This window comes from Corythoichthys intestinalis, chromosome 2 (assembly GCF_030265065.1).
Source record: "Corythoichthys intestinalis isolate RoL2023-P3 chromosome 2, ASM3026506v1, whole genome shotgun sequence".
NCBI lineage: Eukaryota > Metazoa > Chordata > Actinopteri > Syngnathiformes > Syngnathidae > Corythoichthys > Corythoichthys intestinalis.
The window spans coordinates 9934715-9956927 of NC_080396.1; the positions used below are offsets into that span (position 1 = coordinate 9934715).

General features: G+C 38.8%; 1 protein-coding gene across 3 annotated transcripts in view; it reads right to left on the minus strand.

Annotated features, from left to right (window-relative positions):
* The window catches only part of LOC130912336 (FERM domain-containing protein 4B-like), a 95943-nt gene that overhangs the window by 20021 nt on the left and 53709 nt on the right, over window positions 1–22213 (minus strand). For all 3 annotated transcript variants that reach the window (XM_057830362.1, XM_057830360.1, XM_057830361.1), the window contains exons 12-19: window positions 20851–20927; window positions 20602–20740; window positions 20375–20516; window positions 14130–14263; window positions 9301–9417; window positions 1967–2195; window positions 281–334; window positions 72–210 (exon numbers count right to left, since the gene is read on the minus strand). In XM_057830362.1, coding sequence (XP_057686345.1) covers window positions 72–210; window positions 281–334; window positions 1967–2195; window positions 9301–9417; window positions 14130–14263; window positions 20375–20516; window positions 20602–20740; window positions 20851–20927 — 1031 coding nt within the window. The remainder of the gene's footprint in view (window positions 1–71; window positions 211–280; window positions 335–1966; window positions 2196–9300; window positions 9418–14129; window positions 14264–20374; window positions 20517–20601; window positions 20741–20850; window positions 20928–22213) is intronic.

The window sequence follows — 22213 nt, forward strand, 5'->3', positions numbered from 1 at the left end:
GGGCTCAAACACAAATTTAAAAAAAGCAATAAATGTTGAAAATGCGGGTAGCGGGTGGCATCAAGCCTCACCTTTTGTTGTGATTACTTTCTCTTGGAGATGTTTGCCTCTCCGCATCGTATTCCGCCCCCAACGAGCGTAAAGGACTGAATTGAGGGGAGTCTTGCACGGACTGCGAGCGTGGCCTCTGACTGGCACTATCTGAGTCGTCTGAATACAAAAATAGGATGACGCGAAATCATGATCTGAACATGGTAAGAATTTGAAAAGACAAGCTCACCATCTTCCAACGGGAGGCTTGACAGGGAGCTACAGTCGGATTGCATGAATTCATCTGGACCAAGAGAAATATTATAATGAATATAGAATAATCGTAAAACGTTACAGTGGTATGAAAAAGAATGAAGTTTTTGGAATTTTGCACATTTCTGCATAATATTACCATCAAATGTTATATGATCTTTGTCAAAACCACACAGATGAAAAAACAGTCTCTGCTTCAACTAAAACCACCCAAACATTTACAGGTTTTCATATTTTAATGAGGATATTATGCAAAAAATGACAAAAGGGGAAAATAAGTACGTAAACACTTACATTTAATGCAGCAATAACTTCAACCAGGCGCTTCCTGTAGCTACAGATCAATCTGGCACATCGATCAGGACTAATCTTAGCCCCTTCTTCTCTACAAAACCGCTGTAGTTCAGTCAGATTTCTGGGATGTCTGGCAGGAATCGCTGTCTTTAGGTCATGCCACAGCATCTCAATGGGGTTTAAGTCTGTACTTTGACCTGGCCACTCCAGAAAGTGTATTTTGTTCTTCTGAAACCATTCTGAAGTTGATTTACCCCTGTTATTTGGATCATTGTCTTGTTGCAGCATCCATCCTTTTTTTCAGCTTCAACTTTATGACAGACGGCCTCGGGTTTTCCTGAAAAACATCCTGATAAACTTTTGAATTCATTCTTCCATTAATGATTGCGAGTTGTCCAGGCCCTGAGGCAGCAAAACAGCCCCAAATCATGATGCTCCTTCCACCATACTTCACGGTGGGGATGAGATCTTGATGTTCCATTTTTTCTCCACACATGACAATTCAACTTTGGTTTCATCAGTCCACAAAATATTTTGTCAAAACTTCTGTGGAGTGTCCAAGTGCTTTTTTGCGAACATTAAACGAGCAACAATGTTTTTTTTTTTTTCGACAGCGGTGGCTTCCTCTGTGGCGTCCTCCCATGAACACCATTCTTGGCCATTGTCTTACATATGGTTGATGTGTGCACCGAGATATTGGACTGTGCCGGTGATTTTTGTAAGTCTTTAGCAAACACTCTAGAGTTCTTCTTTACATCTCTGAATATTCTGCGCTGAACTCTTGGCATCCTCTTTGGTGGACGGCCACTCCTTGGGAGAGAAGCAATAGTGCCAAACTCTCTCCATTTGTAGACAACTTCTCTGACTGTCGATTCATGAACATCCGGACTTTTAGAGATGGTTTTGTATCCTTTCCCAACTTTATACAAATCAACAATCCTTAATCGCAGGTGTTCAGACAGCTCTTTTGACCAAGCCGTGATGCACAGTAGACAATGCTTCTCATCAAAACAGTTCTTACCAGGTGTGTGTTTTATAGTGGGCAGGGCAGCTTTAAACCACTCTTCAGTGATTGGGCACACACCTGCCTTAAAATGTTTAGTAAATATTGGTTTCAAGTGCTCTTTGAGTCTCCTTAAGCAGAGTGTTCACTTACTTATTTTTTTCCCATTCTGTAATTGTTTGCATGATATCCTCATTAAAATATGAAAATCTATAAATGTTTGGGGGGTTTTAGTTAAAACAGACAATTTTATCTGTATGATTTTGACAAAGATCAGATCACATCTAATGGGGATTTTATGCTGAAATGTGAGAAATTCCAAAAGGTTTAGATACTTTTTCACATTACTGTATTTGAACTTGTTACCTGCAATGATGACTGACGCCCGCTGAGTTGGCCTTTTTCCCTTCTTGATTCGGTAATGATTCATCTCATTCTCAATCTGCTGAAGTTTGTGCATGGCGTCCAAACAGTTTCTCCTTCTTTTCTTCTTGACCGTCTTACACAATTCCGGCTCGTTGGCTAGTTTTTTAGCTGCCTCCACAATCTTCTGCTGGAGGGCAAATCGGCTCTCCAGATTTCTCAGGATAGGATCCTGTAGTTCAAACAACAAAGGAACGGACTGAAAATGCGTGTTCCAATTTTCACCTTATACCGAACCTGGGAATTGTTATTAACCCTTTTAAGCAGGGATAAGGATTTGTCTTTTTTTTCTAAAATGGTTTTACTTCATTCACATTCATATACAAAATATGATTTTAATTCACATAAAAATGCTATTTAATAATGCTATTTAAGATTTTTTAATGCTGTCACAGGCACTTTAGGGGTTCAAAGGGCCCTGTTTTCGTCCACTGACTAAATCTAGGCCAGGCATTGTGTTATAACAGGTTTCCTCCATTTTACAGACTTTATTCCATTTATTTCATCTACTAGCCCTCTATCTAATGCAGTGCTTCTCAATTATTTTCTGTTACGCCCCCCCCCAAGGAAGACGTAAATGTTTCGCGCCCCCCCCAAACTCTGCCGCCACTGTAAATATTATCATCTGTCTATAATATTACTATTATAAGTACGCCTCTGCCTCACATTGTATCCTTTTTTTCTATTAGGGGAAAATAACAGAGATCAACTTATAAAGTATAACTTTATTAACATTGTTTTGTTGTAACAGAAAAGACTTAACGCGCATCAATTGCCTGAAAAAAAAAAAAAAGTCACATCCAAACTGTAAAAATGCACTCAAAGTACCGTAATTTCCTGAATATAACGCGCACTTTTTTCCCCCAAAATCAACTTGTAAAATCATGGTGCGCATTATAAACGGGTACATGGATGGAGACAGAAATATATATATATTACGTATATATATATATAAACCGATTTTTTTTAATTGACATGGCCACGTTGTGTTGAAGAAACATATGCGGCGACCCGTTGCCGACCATTACGGTCCGTGACGTCACCATTTTGTTTCGGTAATACTTCACTCTAATCGGCCGAATGCTTTTGTCTGTGTTAAATTCTGCTTTTTTCACTCTTCATAAAGCACGGAATTTAGTTTCTTGAACTCATTTGAGTCTACGTTTATTGCAGCTCCGCAACTCGGACCATAACAAACGTAACAACACACTTCCTGTGTGTGTCCATCAACTATATCTGTCCGTCGGGAAACTCAAACCCAAATAACAATAGTTCCTATTGTTACTGTCGTGTTGACAGCGATGAGCTCTCACGGATTTCAGACTTAAACGTTCTCACTTTCATTTTACTGTATCAATCCATGGAAGAAACATTTATTCATCATCACGAGCAAGTTATACAGCAGCCTTTAAAAGAAAAGTCACATCTGTTTTGTTTTCTCCTAGATTCTGGTAAGTTGGAGAAGTTGTCAAATATTATTACCGTAAATATTGTCAGTTTATGGTAATGTTTTGAACTACCAATGTGCTATGCCTGTGCTGTGTTTCACCAGTCAGTGAAATGACATTTCTGTATCTGTACACGAGCTCTGTTTTCTTGTTTTCTTCTATTTATTGGTGCTAAAATTAGGGTGCGCGTTATAAACGGGTACAATAATTTTCCCTAGATTTTACAAGTAAATTTGGGGTGCGCATTATACACAGGTGCGCCTTATTATTCGGGAAATTACGGTACATTTTTGACCATTTGATACTGAAAAATAAAATCAGTAAATAATAACAAATTCAAATTGATTAGACACATTAACTCATGAGGACAACATCCCAAAATATTTGACCGAAAAAACAAAACTGAATAGAAGAAGAAAAAAAAAAGTGTCTTTGGACAGAAGGACAGTTATTATTTTCGCTGCTCCCAGTATCACCTCCAGTTTGCAATGATGTGGGGTTATTTTGCACTGAGCATGCTAACAGTGCTCACTGGTTTACTGATATCACACTGACAAAGCGGGACGATTGTTGGCAATTGTTATGACCCTGTGGGTCAATTGTTCTTTTACTGCTTTTTCCACTGTGTGTGTGCGTGAGTTTGGTGGCTAATTGAATGAATTAGGTGCAGGTGCTGCTGATTCAACCACTCCTGATTGGTGACCCCTCATTGGCCAAGGTGTGGACTTCCTGGCCTATTTAAGAAGCCTGCCACCAGCACTCGTCCTCCTCGCCAGCCAGACCAGCATTCAGAAACGCCAGTTCGTGTGTTCGGTTCAGCAGTGATTCCTGTTCGAATAATCTTTGTACATATTGTAAATAGTTGAGCAGTAATGTAGGAGGGAGATGCCTTTTTGTTTTGCACAGTTTTCTCCTGTTTTTGTTGCAAGGAGGTAGGTAAAGGAAATGTCTTTAATTTGACCTTTTTAGTTTTGTTAGGGAAGACAAGGTTTTCATAGATTGTTTTGTTTGTTATTTTGGCGACTGTCTCCCTCTGAGCCAAATAAAGAAACTGCTCTTGACTTTTTTTCGTTTTCACTGGCTTTTCTGGGTGAGGGTTTGACGGGAGGAGCACACCCCATGTTGCGTCCTGAAACCCCTAGACCGGGGCGTAACACAATATTCCGCACGTTTTCGCTGAAAAACAACCAAGCGGCTTATCAATGAGATTAGGGTCTAATGTCTTTAAGTGGCGTCTTAATTGATTTGGCTTCCGGCTGTCCGCTATAATCATTTTTAGACACAGTAAACAGTAGTTTTTCCTCGTCCACCACTGTATTAAATGTCAAAGGCAAATGGCCCGGAAAAAGCGCATTCTCGGCGGCCGAGGGAGAACCGTAGATGAGGGCGGTCGTCGTGACGATCCCAAGTCGAAAATGGCACTTCTCGAGCGGACACGTGAGAACCGGAGAAGACAGTGGGTCGCTGCGTGAGTCCGGCCGGAAAACGGCTTTCGAAAACGGCGCACAGCTCTCCAGCTCTTCATGAGTCTCTTCCGTGAATCCGTGTGCTCTTGCTTACTTCAAAAATACTGTGCGCACTTTGAAAATGAGAGCACCACTGCCACCCACTGAGTGGATGTGCAAGTACACTTTATTCTAGTACGGCAAAAAAAAAAAAAATGTTCCCCGAGGTCACACGCGCCACCCCTGGCATCGCTCTGCACCCCCCCCGGGGGGGCGCGCCCCACTATTTGAGAAGGTACTGATCTAATGAGATGAGAAACTGGTTTGCTCAGTGGAAGGTTGATTTGCACTGGGTATGAGGAAGTACAACAGACCTGCCGTCAGCGTGGACTCAAATTTTGACATATTTGAAGAGGAATTCGCTTAGTGATTAGCTTTCTTACGTAGATATATCAGGTTTAGATTGTTTTTTTTAAAAAATTATTTTCCTTTGTCATGTAATTCTGAAGTGTTCGGTGAATGTACATGTGAAACGCGTGGGGTTCAGTACCTGTAGCAAGGTTAAGAACCACTGACAATCCATTTTGACTGGGAGGAGCTAGAAGTTAACAAATGATCTAGGGCTGTCCCAAATGACTAATTTTCTCCAGATTAGTCAGCCGACTATTTTTACGATTAATTGACTAATCTGATAATAGAGCTGGGAATCTTTGGGCACCTAACGATTCGATTACGATTACGATTCAGATGGTCCGATTCGATTCTAAAACGATTATTGATGCACCCCCCCCCCTTTTTTTTTTTTTTTTTTTAAAATATTTTGTACATTTGTTCCAAAATTGTTCAAAAATACTCTCAGGCTAAACCAAACTACTATTTCAGTATCAAGTTAACATATAGCAGTAAACAAATATACAAAAATAACAGTAAATAAAAAACTCCAGTCCCCATTCTGTATCAGCAGCTTTAAACTACATTCAATTAATTTAATGTTGTGAATCAACCGTTAAAGTTGTTAAAATTGCTCCCGTTAATCCATAATTTCCCTTTTGTCAACTTTCGACATGTGAAAGTTTTAAAACTATTTTAAAGATAGATTCAAGTCAATATTTTACCGATTTAGGAGTATTTTAGATAAAAAGTTAATTAGGTTTGCTTGGAAGGTTCGCTACAACAGCCTTGCAGAGAAGTGTACTGCTTTAAGATGGCGGCCGTTTACTACGTCTGCATCTAGCTTTTTGTAGATGTGCTGCAAACGCTACCGCTACCGTAATGCATCTAGTCTTATATAAATGATATCTACCGTAACATTATGTGGATGACGTACTTTTGTAGCAGCTTCAGGTATGTTGTTGTGTTTTTTTATCTTGTGGCATGAGTTGAGCTAGAGCCGTGAGTTGAGCATTGGCATTACCCGAGAGGCCGGGTAATGAGAAGCATGATGTTTAGCTACTCTCGCTCCGTTGCTCATTGACCGCGCGGCGCGCTGAGTGTGTTGTACTTCCGCTTTACTTGGCATATTTCAATAATCGGAATTTGGATGTTTGTGAATCGTTCTCGAATCTTCCACGGCCGAATCGCGAATAATCTAAGAATCGGAAATTTTGCACACCTCTATCTGATAATTATTATTATTATTATTTTTTTTTTTAAACTAATTTAGCAAAGACACTTTTGTTGACGCTTATTAATTTACAAAACATTTTGGAACACTTAAATTCTTTATTAAAGTACAAATAACCACGTAAATAACAATAATAAATCACAAATAAACAATGAGGTCAAATGCTGATAGCAATAACTAGTGCAAAAGAATGGAATGTAAACAGATTCAGAACACTGACTTTACCTTTCCAACATGATTCAAAACAATTCTTAAAAAAAACAAAAAAACCTAACATTAATATTATAGTATTCTACGATATATAATAGTAACATAATAATTGCCAATCAGATTTTTCTAAAAGGGTGTCATTTTAAAGCTATTTTTAGTGTAGAATCTGAATTCTGAAGTATGTGGGATCAACTCCAGAAATCGTTATTTATATGACGAACATGACGTGCTTTTATTTTGAAATGTTCACCAGACGTATGTTCGCTGAACAGCTTTACACGCCGCAAAAAAAAAACCAAACACTTTTCGTCATTGCATGTAGTGTCAGTAATAGATTTTTACCCCCATTTTTTTGTTTGCAAATGCTGTTAACCAGAGATTTTTCATGTTTGAAGTGTCACCTTTTAACCGCAAGTTTGCGTTTTGGAGAAGACTGCCAATGTTTTATAGCAGGCTAAAGTAGGTTCTTTTTTTCCCCCATTAGCCTCATTTTAGCAATGCTAACGTTCACAGTAGGGCTGCAGCTATCAAATATTTTAGTAATCGAGTAATCGACTGAAAATTCTATCGATTAATCGAGTAATCGGATAAAACATTTTTTTTTAGGAAAAGAGCATATACATGAGAAAAAAAGACATTTAATCCAATATTGAACCATTTTCAGTCAATCAATGTCTTTATTTTCGATGTACATTGTTGAAAACAGCCAACAATTGCATCTAAGATGTGACTAGAAAAAAAAAATCACTGGCTTCACTCAAAAAACCTCAAGATCTTATTTAAAAAAAAAAAAAACATATTTCTTACCTAAAAATGTAATTACGCTTGATAACACACATCACTTGAAAGCTACGTGTTTTCCCCATGTGTTTCAATTTAATTTCCATTTGTGTCAAGCTATTTTTAAGTTTTAGTTAAGTTTTAAGTTAGTCTAAACTGTATGTACTGGTAGGATTTTGAGTTTTTGCAGTGTTCAAAATAAATGTATGATACCTGCTGTATTGGAGCATATTTATTCAGTAATGACTACTGAGCTAAAACTGACAGTTAGCTTTATTATGTTTTAATTTTACACCCTCATCACTCTACAGCGCTGTGTTTTTACAGATTAAATAAAGCCTGTATGTAAGAGACATTAGCCACGCATCGAGAGTGGTCATAATCAATAGAAACCTAGCCCTCCGAAGCGCTAACGTTACGTGAGCGAGACAGTAACGTTATATTTATTAGCGATGAGAAGTCTACTGCTTAAAGATGGCGGCTGTTTACTAACGCTGCCCAGACGCGGCTGAGGCTGTCATTTTGCATCTACTCTTAAATGCATGCGATATCTATGAGACGCATCGGACACTACCTGCTGCCAAACTAGCATCATGCGGGCGTAGTTTTTAGCAACGTTGGTGTAGTTTGTAGCGGCTGTCGGCTGCGGTAAGTTTAAAAAAAAAAAAAATTATTGCTCCTTCCTCTAAGCACGTGACATCAGTGCGTTGTCCCGCATTAAAAGTAGTCCGGGCAAAACGTGATGCTTAGAGCTGGCAAAAGTAAACAATTCCTCGAGGTGAATAAAATTACTCGGATCAGTTTTTATACTCGAGTTACAAGAGTTGCTCGAGTATTAGTTTCAGCTCTAGTTTACAGTGTTTAAAAAAAATGTGTTTCCTTATTTTGTAGCCCTGAACTTTTATTGTACAGCGTGTTGATGACCAATAAACATCTGTGAAATGAACTGGAGTCTCATATGCCATCAACACGCTCTCACAAATGTACGCACACGGCGATAAAACGCAGCCATGAAAATTACCGCCTTCATTTTCATTTACCGTGCGATAAATGGACTCATTGCATATCGCGACAGGTTTAGCAACTTCATTAAAACATGTCGTTAGTTAGTTAGATGGACTTACGATCTGCCAGCTTGTTGTCTCCTGCCGTCTTCCAAAATTACAACTAGGTGACGGCGCTTTAGGTGTTCATTCACAGCCCACGTGCAGCCTGGTATGCAAGCATGGCATTGAAGAGACAGGACACAACAGTGTACCCTCCGATGTTTCGTTGAAATAAGTCAATGTTTTGGCCACTCTAGTGCACTTTTTTTGGCTTTGTGCGGATTTCCCCGCTTGCATACCGAGCGTCCGACATTCTCAACTTTCCACACATATATTTTATTAACCCTTCATTAACCATCAACGGGATGTTGTGCTCGTTGACGCATTTACGTCATCGATGACGTTGACTAGTCGGGACAGCTATAGAATGATCACTTCCAGCTCCTCCCAATTGAAATGGATTGGACGTCTATTCCTGTCAGTAGGTGTTTTTAATATCGATTTCCCTCTTTTTACTCACTAACACGACACATACTCTGTGACCTGAGCTGTGAATGAGTTCCGCTCATGATAACTTTTGAATGGGAGTGCACTGCAGTGACTACTGTCCTTGAAGGGGTTAAAACCAAAAACCTTGCAATGTAGGTGGCTTCAAAATGAAAACTAAAAGACAGATAATTTTGACCAAAGAGAGTTATGTGTATAATTAAAGTGAAACACAGACCTCATTGTAAGGGAAAAGGTCATCCAACTTGAAAGCGGTGCCAACTCGCCGTCTAACCTGTGGTGGCTGTTCATCTGAAGACAAGGGGTACTCCTTGGGCAGTTTGCCAGTAAGTTCCTGCCAACAACAAAAGCTTGAAATGAATGCTGGAACAATCCATCACGCTGCATTTTAATCAAACACTTTGAGACAGACCAGAGGACTTTGGGTTACAGAAACCCACCAGCAAATTCCTTTCGTTAACAAATTCATTCTCTTTAACAATGATGACGATGAATCAACAACTAATTGATGATCAAACTTTTATGATAGCCAGTGGCACCTTTAGAAATTTTTCATAAGGGTAAAATCTCGGGTTGGCACACGAAAACTAAAAACCATAATTTCAGCTTTTGATTATGTTGTTGGAGTAAACAGGCCACTAGAAAACTGTCAGAAAGACTTCAGGACATGCCTATTGATATACTTTGGTTTATTGTGCTATATTTCAAGTTACTTATGATCAGGGGTGAAAGTGGGCCAGAACGGTCAGGAACGCAGTTCCGGTATAAGATTCAGGGCCTGAATGCTGTACATGGTGCTTTGATTCCAAAAATATGACGGCAACTATCAAAACGCTATGTAAAAAAAATGCTAAACTGCCAGACATACATTTCATCTATTTACTAACATCAGATTTACATACAAAAGTGTTAACAACAAGCATAATAAAGTGCTTGTGAAGCGTAATCCGTTTCCACCGTTATTTATTATTTACTTTAATCCACGGACGGCATGGAGGTTTCCCCAGCTGTTGCAGTTATTCAAGTCTGACGATGATGAGTCACGTCAATATGCCAATGCACGCAGCAAAGCAAAACGCCTGGACTCATTTATCCGTTCAGTTGGCTGACATACTGACATGTGATCAGCAGAGATAGTTAGCTCTGATTGGTTCAAATGTTCATGTTTTCTGGGACAGCAAAAAAAAAAAAAAAAAAAAAAATTTATACTGTAGTTTTGCCGTGACCACTGCTGGCCACCTACTGGTGGTGCCATTGGTTATAGCTAATGAACCCTTTAAGAAACATTTTTGACCTAAAAATTGTCCAAATAATTTTTTTTTAATCATAGGATAAAAGTAAATATTTATTCATTTAATTTTAATGAATTGGAAGGTTTTTTAAAAATTTTTTTGTTTATTTAAAAAATATTTCAAATTCCATCCATCCATCCATCCATTATCTTCCGCTTGTTCCGGGGTCGGGTCGCGGGGGCAGCAGCTTTAACAGGGAAGGCCAGACTTCCCTCTCCCCAGCCACTTCAACCAGCTCCTCTGGCGGGATCCCAAGGCGTTCCCAGGCCAGCCGAGAGACATAGTCTCTCCAGCGTGTCCTGGGTCGTCCCCGGGGCCTCCCGCCGGTGGGACATGCCCGGAACACCTCTCCAGGGAGGCGTCCGGGAGGCATCCGAACCAGATGCCCGAGCCACCTCAGCTGGCTCCTCTCTACGCGGAGGAGTAGCGGCTCGACGCCGAGTCCCTCCCGGATGACCGAGCTTCTCACCCTATCTCTAAGGGAGAGCCCGGACACCCTGCGGAGGAAACTCATTTCGGCCGCTTGTATCCGGGATCTAGTTCTTTCGGTCACGACCCAAAGCTCGTGACCATAGGTGAGGGTAGGAACGTAGATCGACTGGTAAATCGAGAGCTCTGCCTTTCGGCTGAGCTCCTTCTTCACCACTACGGACCGGTGCAGAGTCCGCATTACTGCAGACGCCGCACCGATTCGCCTGTCGATCTCCCGCTCCCTCCTACCGTCACTCGTGAACAAGACCCCAAGATACTTGAACTCCTCCACTTGGGGCAGGATCTCATCCCCGACCCGGAGAGGGCAGTCCACCCTTTTCCGACTGAGGACCATGGTCTCGGATTTGGAGGTGCTGATCTTCATCCCAACCGCTTCACACTCAGCTGCGAACCGCTCCAGTGAGAGTTGGAGGTCACGGCTTGATGAAGCCAACAGCACTAAATCATCTGCAAAAAGCAGAGATTCAATGCTGAGGTCACCAAACCGGACCCCCTCAACGCTTCGGCTGCGCCTAGAAATTCTGTCCATAAAAATTATGAACAAAATCGGTGACAAAGGGCAGCCTTGGCGGAGTCCAACCCTCACTGGGAACGAATTCGACTTACTGCCGGCAATGCGGACCAGACTCTGACACCGGTCGTACAGGGACCGAACAGCCCTTACCAAGGGCAATATTTCAAATTAAAACTGTGAAATGTCACTTTTTTATTTTTTTAATCTTACAAAATAGCATATTTTCCGCACTATAAGGCACACCTAAAAACCTTCACATATATGTTTGTGTATGAATTTGTAATTAAGTTTTGAGCTACAGTTTGTGGAGTTACGTGTGATCGCTTTGCTATGAGAGTTGTAAAATGTTAGCATTTGTAGCATTTAAGCTAGCGGACGTACTTTGTAAGGCAAATTAGGCTCATTTAATCTACTATATTTACATATTAATCAGAATAAATGGATTTTTGAACACAAATTATTTTGTGTCAATTGTTTTATTATTAAAAATGTGTGTAATTTTGAACATAAGTGTGCAAATGTGTGTTACAGTGTTGAGTGAAGGAAGTAAAAAGCTTTAGTCGATGACTGTAAAGCTAAACAACTTCACGTTTAATGAGGACAGAACACGTCATATTAATAAAGTAAATTTTAAAATATAATACTGTGAGGTTCAATAAGGTACTGTTTACGCGACAAAAAAAACCCCAAACAAAACAGGCGGATGAGACTCTAGCGTTGTAAAGTCGAAATCGCGGAAATCAAATAAGTCATAACCCGGGACAACCTGTATAGACCCTACTCACATGACGTCACAACCACGCCTCCGCGCCATGTTGTCCGTCTACTTGTCGTGTATACGCATTACCGCTACGTAAATTCCTCCTATTATGGCGTGTTTTTCTGCTTGTTAACAATAATAATCATCATGGTGAAGGCATGTGTGGCGGTTGGTTGCAGTAACAGAGAAGATAGACGGAGAGACTTGAAGTTTTACCGTATTCCGAAAGACCCGGAGAGGAGAGCGAGATGGACTGCTGCAATTCGACGAGAAAACTGGGCTCCAAACTATTACCACGGATTATGTAGTAGTCATTTTATATCTGGTAAGATGCATTTAATATATGTTTAGAGGGTTTTGGGCTGACAACCACAACTAAGATCATTGCGAGGCTAATCGCCGACAACATACAGTTTCAAATTCAAGATGCTTATTTCTTCCACCATCATTACATTTTGAATAATATTTAGGTGGTACCAAGTGAAAGAAGCTGGCCTCGTCTACGGATCATCAGTTAAACAGGTGTGTCCAAACCTTTTGCAAAGGGGGCCAGATTTGGTGTGGTAAAAATGCGGGGGGCTACCTTGGCTGATTTACATAGAACAATATATTTAAACAAATGTTAGCAAGCCCTTCTGTGTGTCACATTTACTTTATTATTTTTTTTCATTAATTCATAATTTCAACAATCTCGCCTTTGTGGCATTCTCTTTCGACACTCGGGCTCTTGCGAAATACTGCTGCTGTGAAATTAAACTAGCTTCTAGTCGCAATAATTTCTCGCTGCGTATCTTCCCTGTAATGTTGTCGTACATGTCAGCGTGTCTTGTTCGGTAATATTATCGCGTCACATCGAACTCTTTGAAAACAGCGATTGTCTCTTTGCAAATGAGGCAGACACAGTTGTTACGTGTTTTATTGAAGCAATAGTCCAATATCCACCTATCCTTGAAGCGTCGGCCATCGCAGTCAACTTTTTTTTTATTGATTGTCACCATTTTAGAAATCACACAGGGTAATGTTGCTTAGAGTGCTGCTCTTAAAGTTTTTCAAACTTTTGTGAGAATAGGCTGATTTTGTGTGGACAAGATAGTTGTAGGTATCAGGGTAGCAGATGTCAGGCAGAGAGGGCGAAGACAGCGGGTCGAAAAATATCGATTTAGGCATCAAATATGGATCTGGCGAATGGACAGACTGAAGCTTTTCCACATAACGCCTTTTATGCAACACATCCAATGTGTTTACAGCATCTGAAAGCACTGGGGCTTCCATGAATTGCTCCATAAACTGAACGACTAATTGAAACCATTGCGAATAGGGCTAAACAGAGACGGACAATATGGCGGCCGGATACAGCGACACGTCATTCTGTGACGTCGGTGAGTCGGGTCTATATGAAAACAGTTTTAAAACAGGCTAATCATTGAAGATGCGCCTTATAGTGCGGAAAATACGGTATTAAAAAAAACAGGGAGAAAAAAACTCATCAATGGCAGCCAATGATTCAAAAATTTAACAAATGCAACAAAGAAAAGGGAAGTGTTAATTTATTATTTAATATGTTTTGAATTAAATACAAGGAAGGAAATGTTCTCTTTTTATTTATTCTTTTTATATTTGGAATAAATCTATTACAAAAAGTGGGGGTCAACTGCCATCAATGGCAGCCAATGAGCATAAAATGTAACAAATGTAATTGAAGAAAAAGGATATTTCAAATATTTTAAATCACTGTTGACCTTTTTATTTCCTTTTTTAATTTGGAAAGAAACTGCTGTCATTAACAGACAATGAGTCAAACATGTAACTTGCAGGAGAAAAAAAAAGGAAAAAATATTTAACATTTGAAAAAAGGTGTAAATTTTCTCTTCTTTTTTAAATTCAAAATAAAAAACAAGTAACAAAAGGGAAAACAATTGTTGTCAATGGCAGTTCAAAATGTAACAGATGCAGCATAAAGGAAATTTGATTCATTAAAAAAATCTCACCGCTTCCCGTAAGCAAATCTTCTTGAGTTCCTTTGTTTTCTTGGCCAGAATATCTTGAATATCTTGCTCCTTCTTTCTCAACTCAGCAAGTTTCTCTTTCTTTTGCTCCTCACTCATTTCAGAGTCAGCGGAACCTTGAAAATGCATAATCATTTTAATTGCATACACTGTGTATGCCCTACAGTCTTTTGAATGAATATGCTACTTAAATCCCTTGATGCCTGAATTTACGTTTAACAAATATGTGTACAGTGGTAATTCTACTTACAAAATGAATTGGTTCTGGAAGTAGTTTTATACAGTGCCCTCCATAATTATTGCATTTATAATAATTATGTGTTTTTTTTTTAGCTTGTAATATATATATATTTCTCTAAATAATATGGGACCTTAATGGAAAAAAAGAGAAAAATCCAACCTTCAATACAAGTGCATTTATTTATTGGGGAAAAAATCCCACATAAAGAAATAATTATTGGACATCAAATAATGTGTGGGTCAGTGATGCTGTAGGGCTGTTTCGCTTCCAGAGGCCCTGGGAACCTTGTTAGGGTGCATGGCATCATGAGTGCTTTGAAATACCAGGACATTTGGAATCAAAATCTGTTGCCCTCTGCCCGAAAGCTGAAGATGGGTCGTCACTGGGTCTTTCAGCAAGACAATGACCCTAAACATATGGCCAAATCTACACAAAAATGGTTCACCAGACACAAAATCAAGCTCCTCCCATGGCCATCTCAGTCCCCAGACCTCAACCCCATTGAAAACCTGTAGGTGAGCTGAAGAGGAGAGTACAGAGGAGAGGATCCAGGTCTCTGGATGATTTAGAGAGATTCTGCAAAGAGGAATGGATGAAGATCCCTCTTTCTGTCTTTTCCCATCTTGTGAAACATTATAGGAGAAGATTAGGTGCTGTTTTGTTGGCAAAAGAGGGTTGTACAAAGTATTAACACCAGGGGTGCTAATAACTGTGACACACATTATTTGATGTCAAATAATTATTGCTTTATGTGGGATTTTTTTCATCACTGAATAAATGCACTTGTATTGAAGGTTGGATTTTTCTCTTTTTTTCCATTAAGGTCCCATATTATTTGAATATAAAAAAATATACACACAGTGTACACAGTGTGTGTGTATATATATATATATATATATATATATATATATATATATATATATATATATATATATATATATAAATACACATGGCAGAAAACACAGACAAGACTGAAAAAGCAGTTTCTGCTCTTGCACTCCTCTTTAAAACAAACTGCTACATTTTAAGCCAAAACAACTGTTGTGTTTGATAGAACAATACTGTATGTGTATATGCTGCCATAGCAGATTCATGGTACATTAAGCCCTCGAACTATTTTTAATTTGTCTGTTTTACTCTAAAAAAACAACCATTTACAGACGTCACGCAACCGCTTTTGTTTCAACCCAGCCATAAAACAAAGGTAATTAATTATATTTATTATTCAAACGTTTGTCGTTTTTAGCTTAGAATCATTAAATGATGTCTCATATTTCGTTTGAAAAAAAAAAAACGACTTTTAAAAAATTATTCAGTCACATATTTTAAACTTTTAAACAAATTATGTCACAGTGAAAAAAATGGCGCCTGTAAAAAAGTCACCGATATCTACCTCATAACTATCGCTTAATTGTATTTTTTTGCTACTGTCGCATTTTCTCTGATATGTTAGATGATAAATAATTGATCTGGACAAAGAAAAACTGAAGAAAAAAAAAGATGTTTAAAAAGGTAAATATATGAAAAACAAAATCTCGACCACTCCTTGATGTCTGCGATTTCTGCATCGTGAGCCTTGTTATATCACCATGTTTCAACCATAAAATCCCCCCAAAATCCAGCTGTTACCATTCACAGCTGTGTCTTGACACTCGGTGAAACATGCTACATGGAGTTTTGGGATCGAAAAGAGGTAAGTGCAAGATAATATCTCGTTAAAATCATGGCGTCTGTAATTCTGCTCTCGCGTGCTCTCACCTCCAGATAGTGTTTTGCTGTTTAAAAAAACAAACAAACAAAAAAAAAGCCCTCCTGTTCAAAATTTTTCTTCCCCCAGAAAATTAAGATTTTAAGCTTTCCAATGATGTATCACTCATGTGGATCTGCAGCTATTGAATATTTTAGTAATCGACTAATCGACTGAAAATCCTATCGATTTATCGAGTAATCGGATAAAACATATATTTTTTAGGTAAAAAGCAATTATAAATATACATGAGAAAACAAGACATTTCATCTAATATTGAACCATTTTCAGTCATTCAGTGTCTTTATTTTCAATGTACATTGTCGGAATCAGCCAACAATTTCCTCTCAGATGTGACTAGAATAAAAAAAAAAAGACCAATTCACTGCTTTTACTCAAAAAACTTTTAGATCTTATAAAATATGCTGTATATGTTTATATATATACATATATATATACATATATATATATATATATATATATATATATATATATATATATATATATATATATATATATATATATATATATATATATATATACGTATATATATATACGTATATATATATATATAATATATTTCTTACATAAAAATGCCATTACGCTTGATAACACACATCACTTAAAAGTTAGGGTTTTTTCCCCACGTGTTTCAATTGAATTTCCATTTGTGTCCTGATACGATTTTGAGTTTTTGCAGTGTTCAAAATAAATGTATTGTAACATATCAGGTTATAATATGGCGGGGATATTTGCATGCGTTCCTGAATGCACCGCATGACGTGCGGGGGTGAGGGAGGTGCGGGAGAGCGAGAGACCTGCCATTCTGCTGTTGTTGTCGTTTCACAAGTTCCCAAAACAATAAATAATTGCAACCTAACGAAGCGGGTGACTCTTTGAAAACGTTACATTATGATACCTGCTGTATTGAGGCACATTAGGGACCAGTGCTACTTGGTGTTTTATCCAGCTATGACTACTGAGCTAAAATTGTCAGTTAGCTTAATCATATTTTCATTTTACGCCATCATCACTCTACAACGCTATGTTTTCACAGATCAAATAAAACCTGTATGTAAGACACGTTAGCCACGCGCAGGGCTAACGTTACGTGAGCAAGTAACATTAATCTTATTTATTAGCGCTGTGAAGTGTACTGCTTTAAGATGAGGGCTGTTTACTAACACCGCTGACTCTGTCATTTCGCATCTAGTTCAACATACATGTGATATCTATGAGATGCATCAGATGCTACCTGCTACCGCGGTAGCATCATGCGGGCTAGTTTTTGGCATTGTCGGCGTAGTTTGTAGCGGCTGTCGGCTGCAGAAAGGTATTTTATATTTTTTTATTGCTTCTACCGATACGCACGTGACATCAGCGCGTTGCCCCGCATTAAAAGTAGTCCGGGCAAAACGTGATGCTTAGAGCTGGCAAAATTAAACGATTCCTCGAGTGAATAAAATTACTCAGAGCAGTTTTTAAACTCGAGTTACTTGAGTTGCTCCAGTATTCGTTTCAGCTCTACACACAAGCATATCGGACAATTTTGAAAGTTGTCCAAATTAGGGGTCTCAGAGCAGAACTTCAAGTCACCTGAGTGTTTTTCCGCCATATTTACATTTTTTTGCTAATAAATATTGAGTAGATCATTAATAGATTCCTCCTTTTTTAATTCATTTTTAAATCAATTTTCCATATTTAAATTTCTTCTTTTTTTTTTAACGATCTTTTTACGATTTTAGTTTAGAATTTTAGATTAAATTCTTCAATTCAGTTTTATATATTCAGCATTTTCTTGATTAATATCATTTTTATATACTTACCATAATTATCAGACTTAAACTGCTACTTTTTTTCCCCTCATTTGGAATCTTGCGGATTATAGTGCAGTGAGGCGTATTTGTTGATTTAGTCGGGATAATAGGTAACACTTTATTTGACAACAGCGTCATAAGACTGTCATAAGACTATCATAATTATGACACTGTCATGGGCATTAATCAATACTTGTGTCAACAATAATCGATGCGGCAATGCATCCCGATGCGGGGCATGGACGATTCGATTCGATGAGGGCAACAAGCCGAATCGATTCAGCGCATTTTAAAATATATAAGACTAATAGCCTAGATCTTGAGCCCGAACCCGACCCAACCCGACCCGAATTTCGGGCCGAGTCGGGCCCAAAATGTCAATGATTTACGTTCGGGTTGGGTCGGGCCGGACTTCTCACTTGCTTTTTTTTTTTTTTTTTAAATAAATATATATTTGTATACTAAGACGATGTATGGATGTTAAACTAAGGAATATTAGTTATAAAAATAAATAAATTGGATAAAACAGAGAGAAGGTGCTTTGGTAATCCCAAAAATGAGCCGCATCTGAGCCAGTGCATTGTTTGCGCACATGAACGCCGTGGCCCCACCCTCCTTTTAATCTTCCCCTCACGCTTTGGCCTCCCTGCGAGTCTGCAACTGCATCCTCGTATTTCCTTTTCGAATTTCGATATAAAGCAGCAAGAGGTGAAAAGCAAACTAAAGACGGGGGGATTGAAAAGGCAAGAATCCACGAGTGGTGTGTGGAAAGGATTTAAATCGATAGTGGAAGATGCTACAGAAAACCGTGTCGGCCTTGCCGAATGCAACAAATGTGGCGCTTTTCTCTCATACGAGAGCAGAAAGACTGGCACCTTGACGCTGAGCAGGCATTTTAAAAACTGTACTGGCCTAAAAGATGATATTTGTCAGACATCGTTATTATCATTTGTTTCGAGGGCTGCACCTCTTCGTGATAAGCAGGACATTGTGGTGTACCTTTAAATCAGGGGTAGGCAAACCGGTCCTCGAGGGCCGCAGTGGGTCCTGGTCTTTGTTCCAACTGATCCAGCACAGAGCTTTTAACCAATTAGGTTTCAATGAAAATAAGAAGCACCTGACTGCAATCAACTGATTGCACTCATAACACACCAGATTGGTGAAAAGGTGTCCTCTTGATGGGTTGCAGCAAAAACCCGCACCCACAGCGGCCCTTTGTGGAATAGTTTGCCCACCCATGCTTTTAATGCTATTATTTTGTTTCAGTGCTCCTTAAGGCAGGTTGTTCTGTTATGTGTTCTAATGAGAGTCATTAAAATAAAGACCGTTGTTTAAAAGTATTTTAGTTTATTTTTGTATATGCAGCTGTTCCTCTCATTGTCATAGAGGCGCGTACTGAGCAAAATATCCCACACAGAAATATATTTAACAAACCTTTCTAGCGTTATTTCGTTGTGTAAATGCATTTATAATGATCAGAAAAATAGGTAGACTATTTAAACATTAAGAAAACTTCCGTTTTTTTCTGCCAACTCGAAGAAATTAAAATAAATGCCTATTGCATTTTGCCGAGGAAATGACGCATGAACTATCCACCTGATAGAACAGACACAAAAATCTAAAAGATATAAATGTTTATTGAATATACATCTTACAGTCTTGTTTAACTGGGAGAATTTGTTACAAAAGACGGGCTTTAATTTGTTATCATTACGTATGCACATGGCATTGTCACAAAAAATGATTTGGTTTCCCCATTTGCATTATTATTCTTATGTTTACCTGTAGAGGAAGCTACTTTATATTCAAAGCAATGCAGGGGGGACGAGGAACCCAAATCTGCTTCCTCAACGGAGTAACGTCACAGACATGCCCAGTTGCAATCGAGAGAGCAGAGAGATAGGACATAACATAACAATGGCTGAAGCGGAGAAAGAGAGAGTGCTACTGTGTGTAAAAAAAAAAAAAAAGAGAAAGCCCTGGTCTCATTCAAAGCACAAATGAAATGCTGTGATCTATTTTTTAAAAAAAATATATATATGAAAGTATACTATTTTCATTTGACTTCAACCAGGAGTGACACAAAAGCCAATAAAAAGTTGTTTAATGTCTGACCGCTTGTGTTGCCACATGATTCACAAAAAATATGCTTTGCTTTAGAATTTTAATGCATCCAAGGCTTTAATGCATCGCGATGCATTGCCGAATCGAACCGAATCGAATCGTGACCCTCTGAATCGAATCGAATCGAGGCCCTCCGAATCTTAATCGAATCGTGAGGGCAGTGCCGATGCACACCTCTATTAATTAATGCTTATGGCAGTTGTCATTAAGTGGCATCCGGCAGATTTTATCACTAACCCCATTAATGGACATCTCTGCTCTTTTATATCCATTCAAAAGTTAGATAAGTTGGACTAACCTGTTGACACCAGACTCCCATTGCTCGCTGTGATCAAGTTATTTTTCAAAATGGACTCTCCCAGTTTGTTTATCTTTCCCCCTGCGTGCTCTGTGAGATCCATCGCGATTTCTTCCAAGCTTTTGGAGGCTCCCAGTTTAGCCTAATGGGAATAGGATGTCGTATCAGAGGTTATTGAATAGATTTTTGGGTGTTTTTGTTGTTGTTATTGTAATACTGACACTCACTTTGCTTTGCTTTCTGTCCAAGTAGAATTGATGTTGGCTAATAGCCATGACCCAAATAGTTTTGATCAAAGAATGGCTCGCATACCAAGTGTGGATGAGGAGACCAGTTTGTCCGAAAGTGCGCTTTGTTACCGCTCTCCTGAATCAGCAAGACATCAGTTGTTAACTCATAGACATCTATCGCCGTCAATGACAGTGAAAGAAATAAACTATATGACTTATTGAAGATAAAATTTGATAAGCGCTCACCTGTGCGGATCGTTAACCTCCACTGCAAATTTTTTCTCCCTGAAGTACAAATTTTCCAGTTGCTTCCACTGATAAAGCTGGTGGTGACAATAAAAAAATGACACATAGGAAAGAGTGTAAAGGCAATTGTATTCGTATGGCTTCATGGTTTGGTGCACGCAGTCAGACGGCGAATATATTTGAGTAAAAAAAAAAAATCATGTAGGAATTAGTCCTCCTCCACTCCAGGGGGTGGTAGAGTTAATGCACATAAACCAACTAAGAACATTACGGGAAAAACAAGACAAACTCACTAATAGGAAAGTTATGGTGAATGTACGAAGTGGGAATTATCAAATACAGTATTACTAACTTTTTTTTAAGTGTATTTTATATTTTCAGATCAGGAAATGTTTATTTTACTCTAGCCCGAGGCTGGAGTCATTGAAACACTGTGTGTGTATTTATTTTTGCAGTATTACAAGAGATGTTTTTTTGGTTTAGGAACAATTTTGCAGGTTTTTTTTGTTGTTGTTGCCAATATAAATAAAGGCAGTCTCCGAGTTACGACGTATCCGACTTACGTGATTTTGACTTTACGACTCAGGAGTCTCGTCCGCCATTTTGTCTCCTGTCGTTAGTTTTATTCATTTATTTTTTTCGTTGCGTAAGCAGTACCTTATTGTACCTCACAGTATCTTTTTTTTTTTTTTTTTACATTATTGTTTTAACTCATTTGCTCCACAAAACGTACAAATATGTTCTATTTTTAATTGTTCCAGTGTCCCAAAGACGTATCTTTTACGTTTTTTTTTCTCAAGTGACATCTCTAGGTTCTGATGCAACTTCGCTCCAAAGCACAATGGTCAAAATCCATTTTAAAGCAATAAAACTGGGCACTGGAGGTCAGTAGCACATTTGGTAAGAAGTAGGACCATGAAACTAAGGCTACGTTCATACTACAGGTCTTAATGCACGAATCCGATTTTTTCGTGTTTTTCCGACTCGAGTGAGGCATTAACTTGACTGTCTGACCGTGACAAGTCGCATAGAACTGGACCATTTCAAATCCGATCTGGGTCACTTTCGTATGTGGTTCAAATCCGATCTGGGCCACATTTTTCCAGACTGTCGCGGCAGTCTGTACTGTCCACTCTCCCAAATCGGATTTCATGCAGCAATTACGTCATCAAATAGCGAGAGAGACGCTACCGTAGCATGCAGCTGTGCGTTATTAGCGCCTAGCTTGCAGTGAACTTGGCTTTTGGGGAAGGGCTGGGCTTGATAACAGTCATAAAAAATAAAAAATGGTTGAGGATAAGCCTGAGAATGCTCAGTTTTCTCTCTGCTCCAAGTGAGCAATATTTCAACATTGCTGACACGG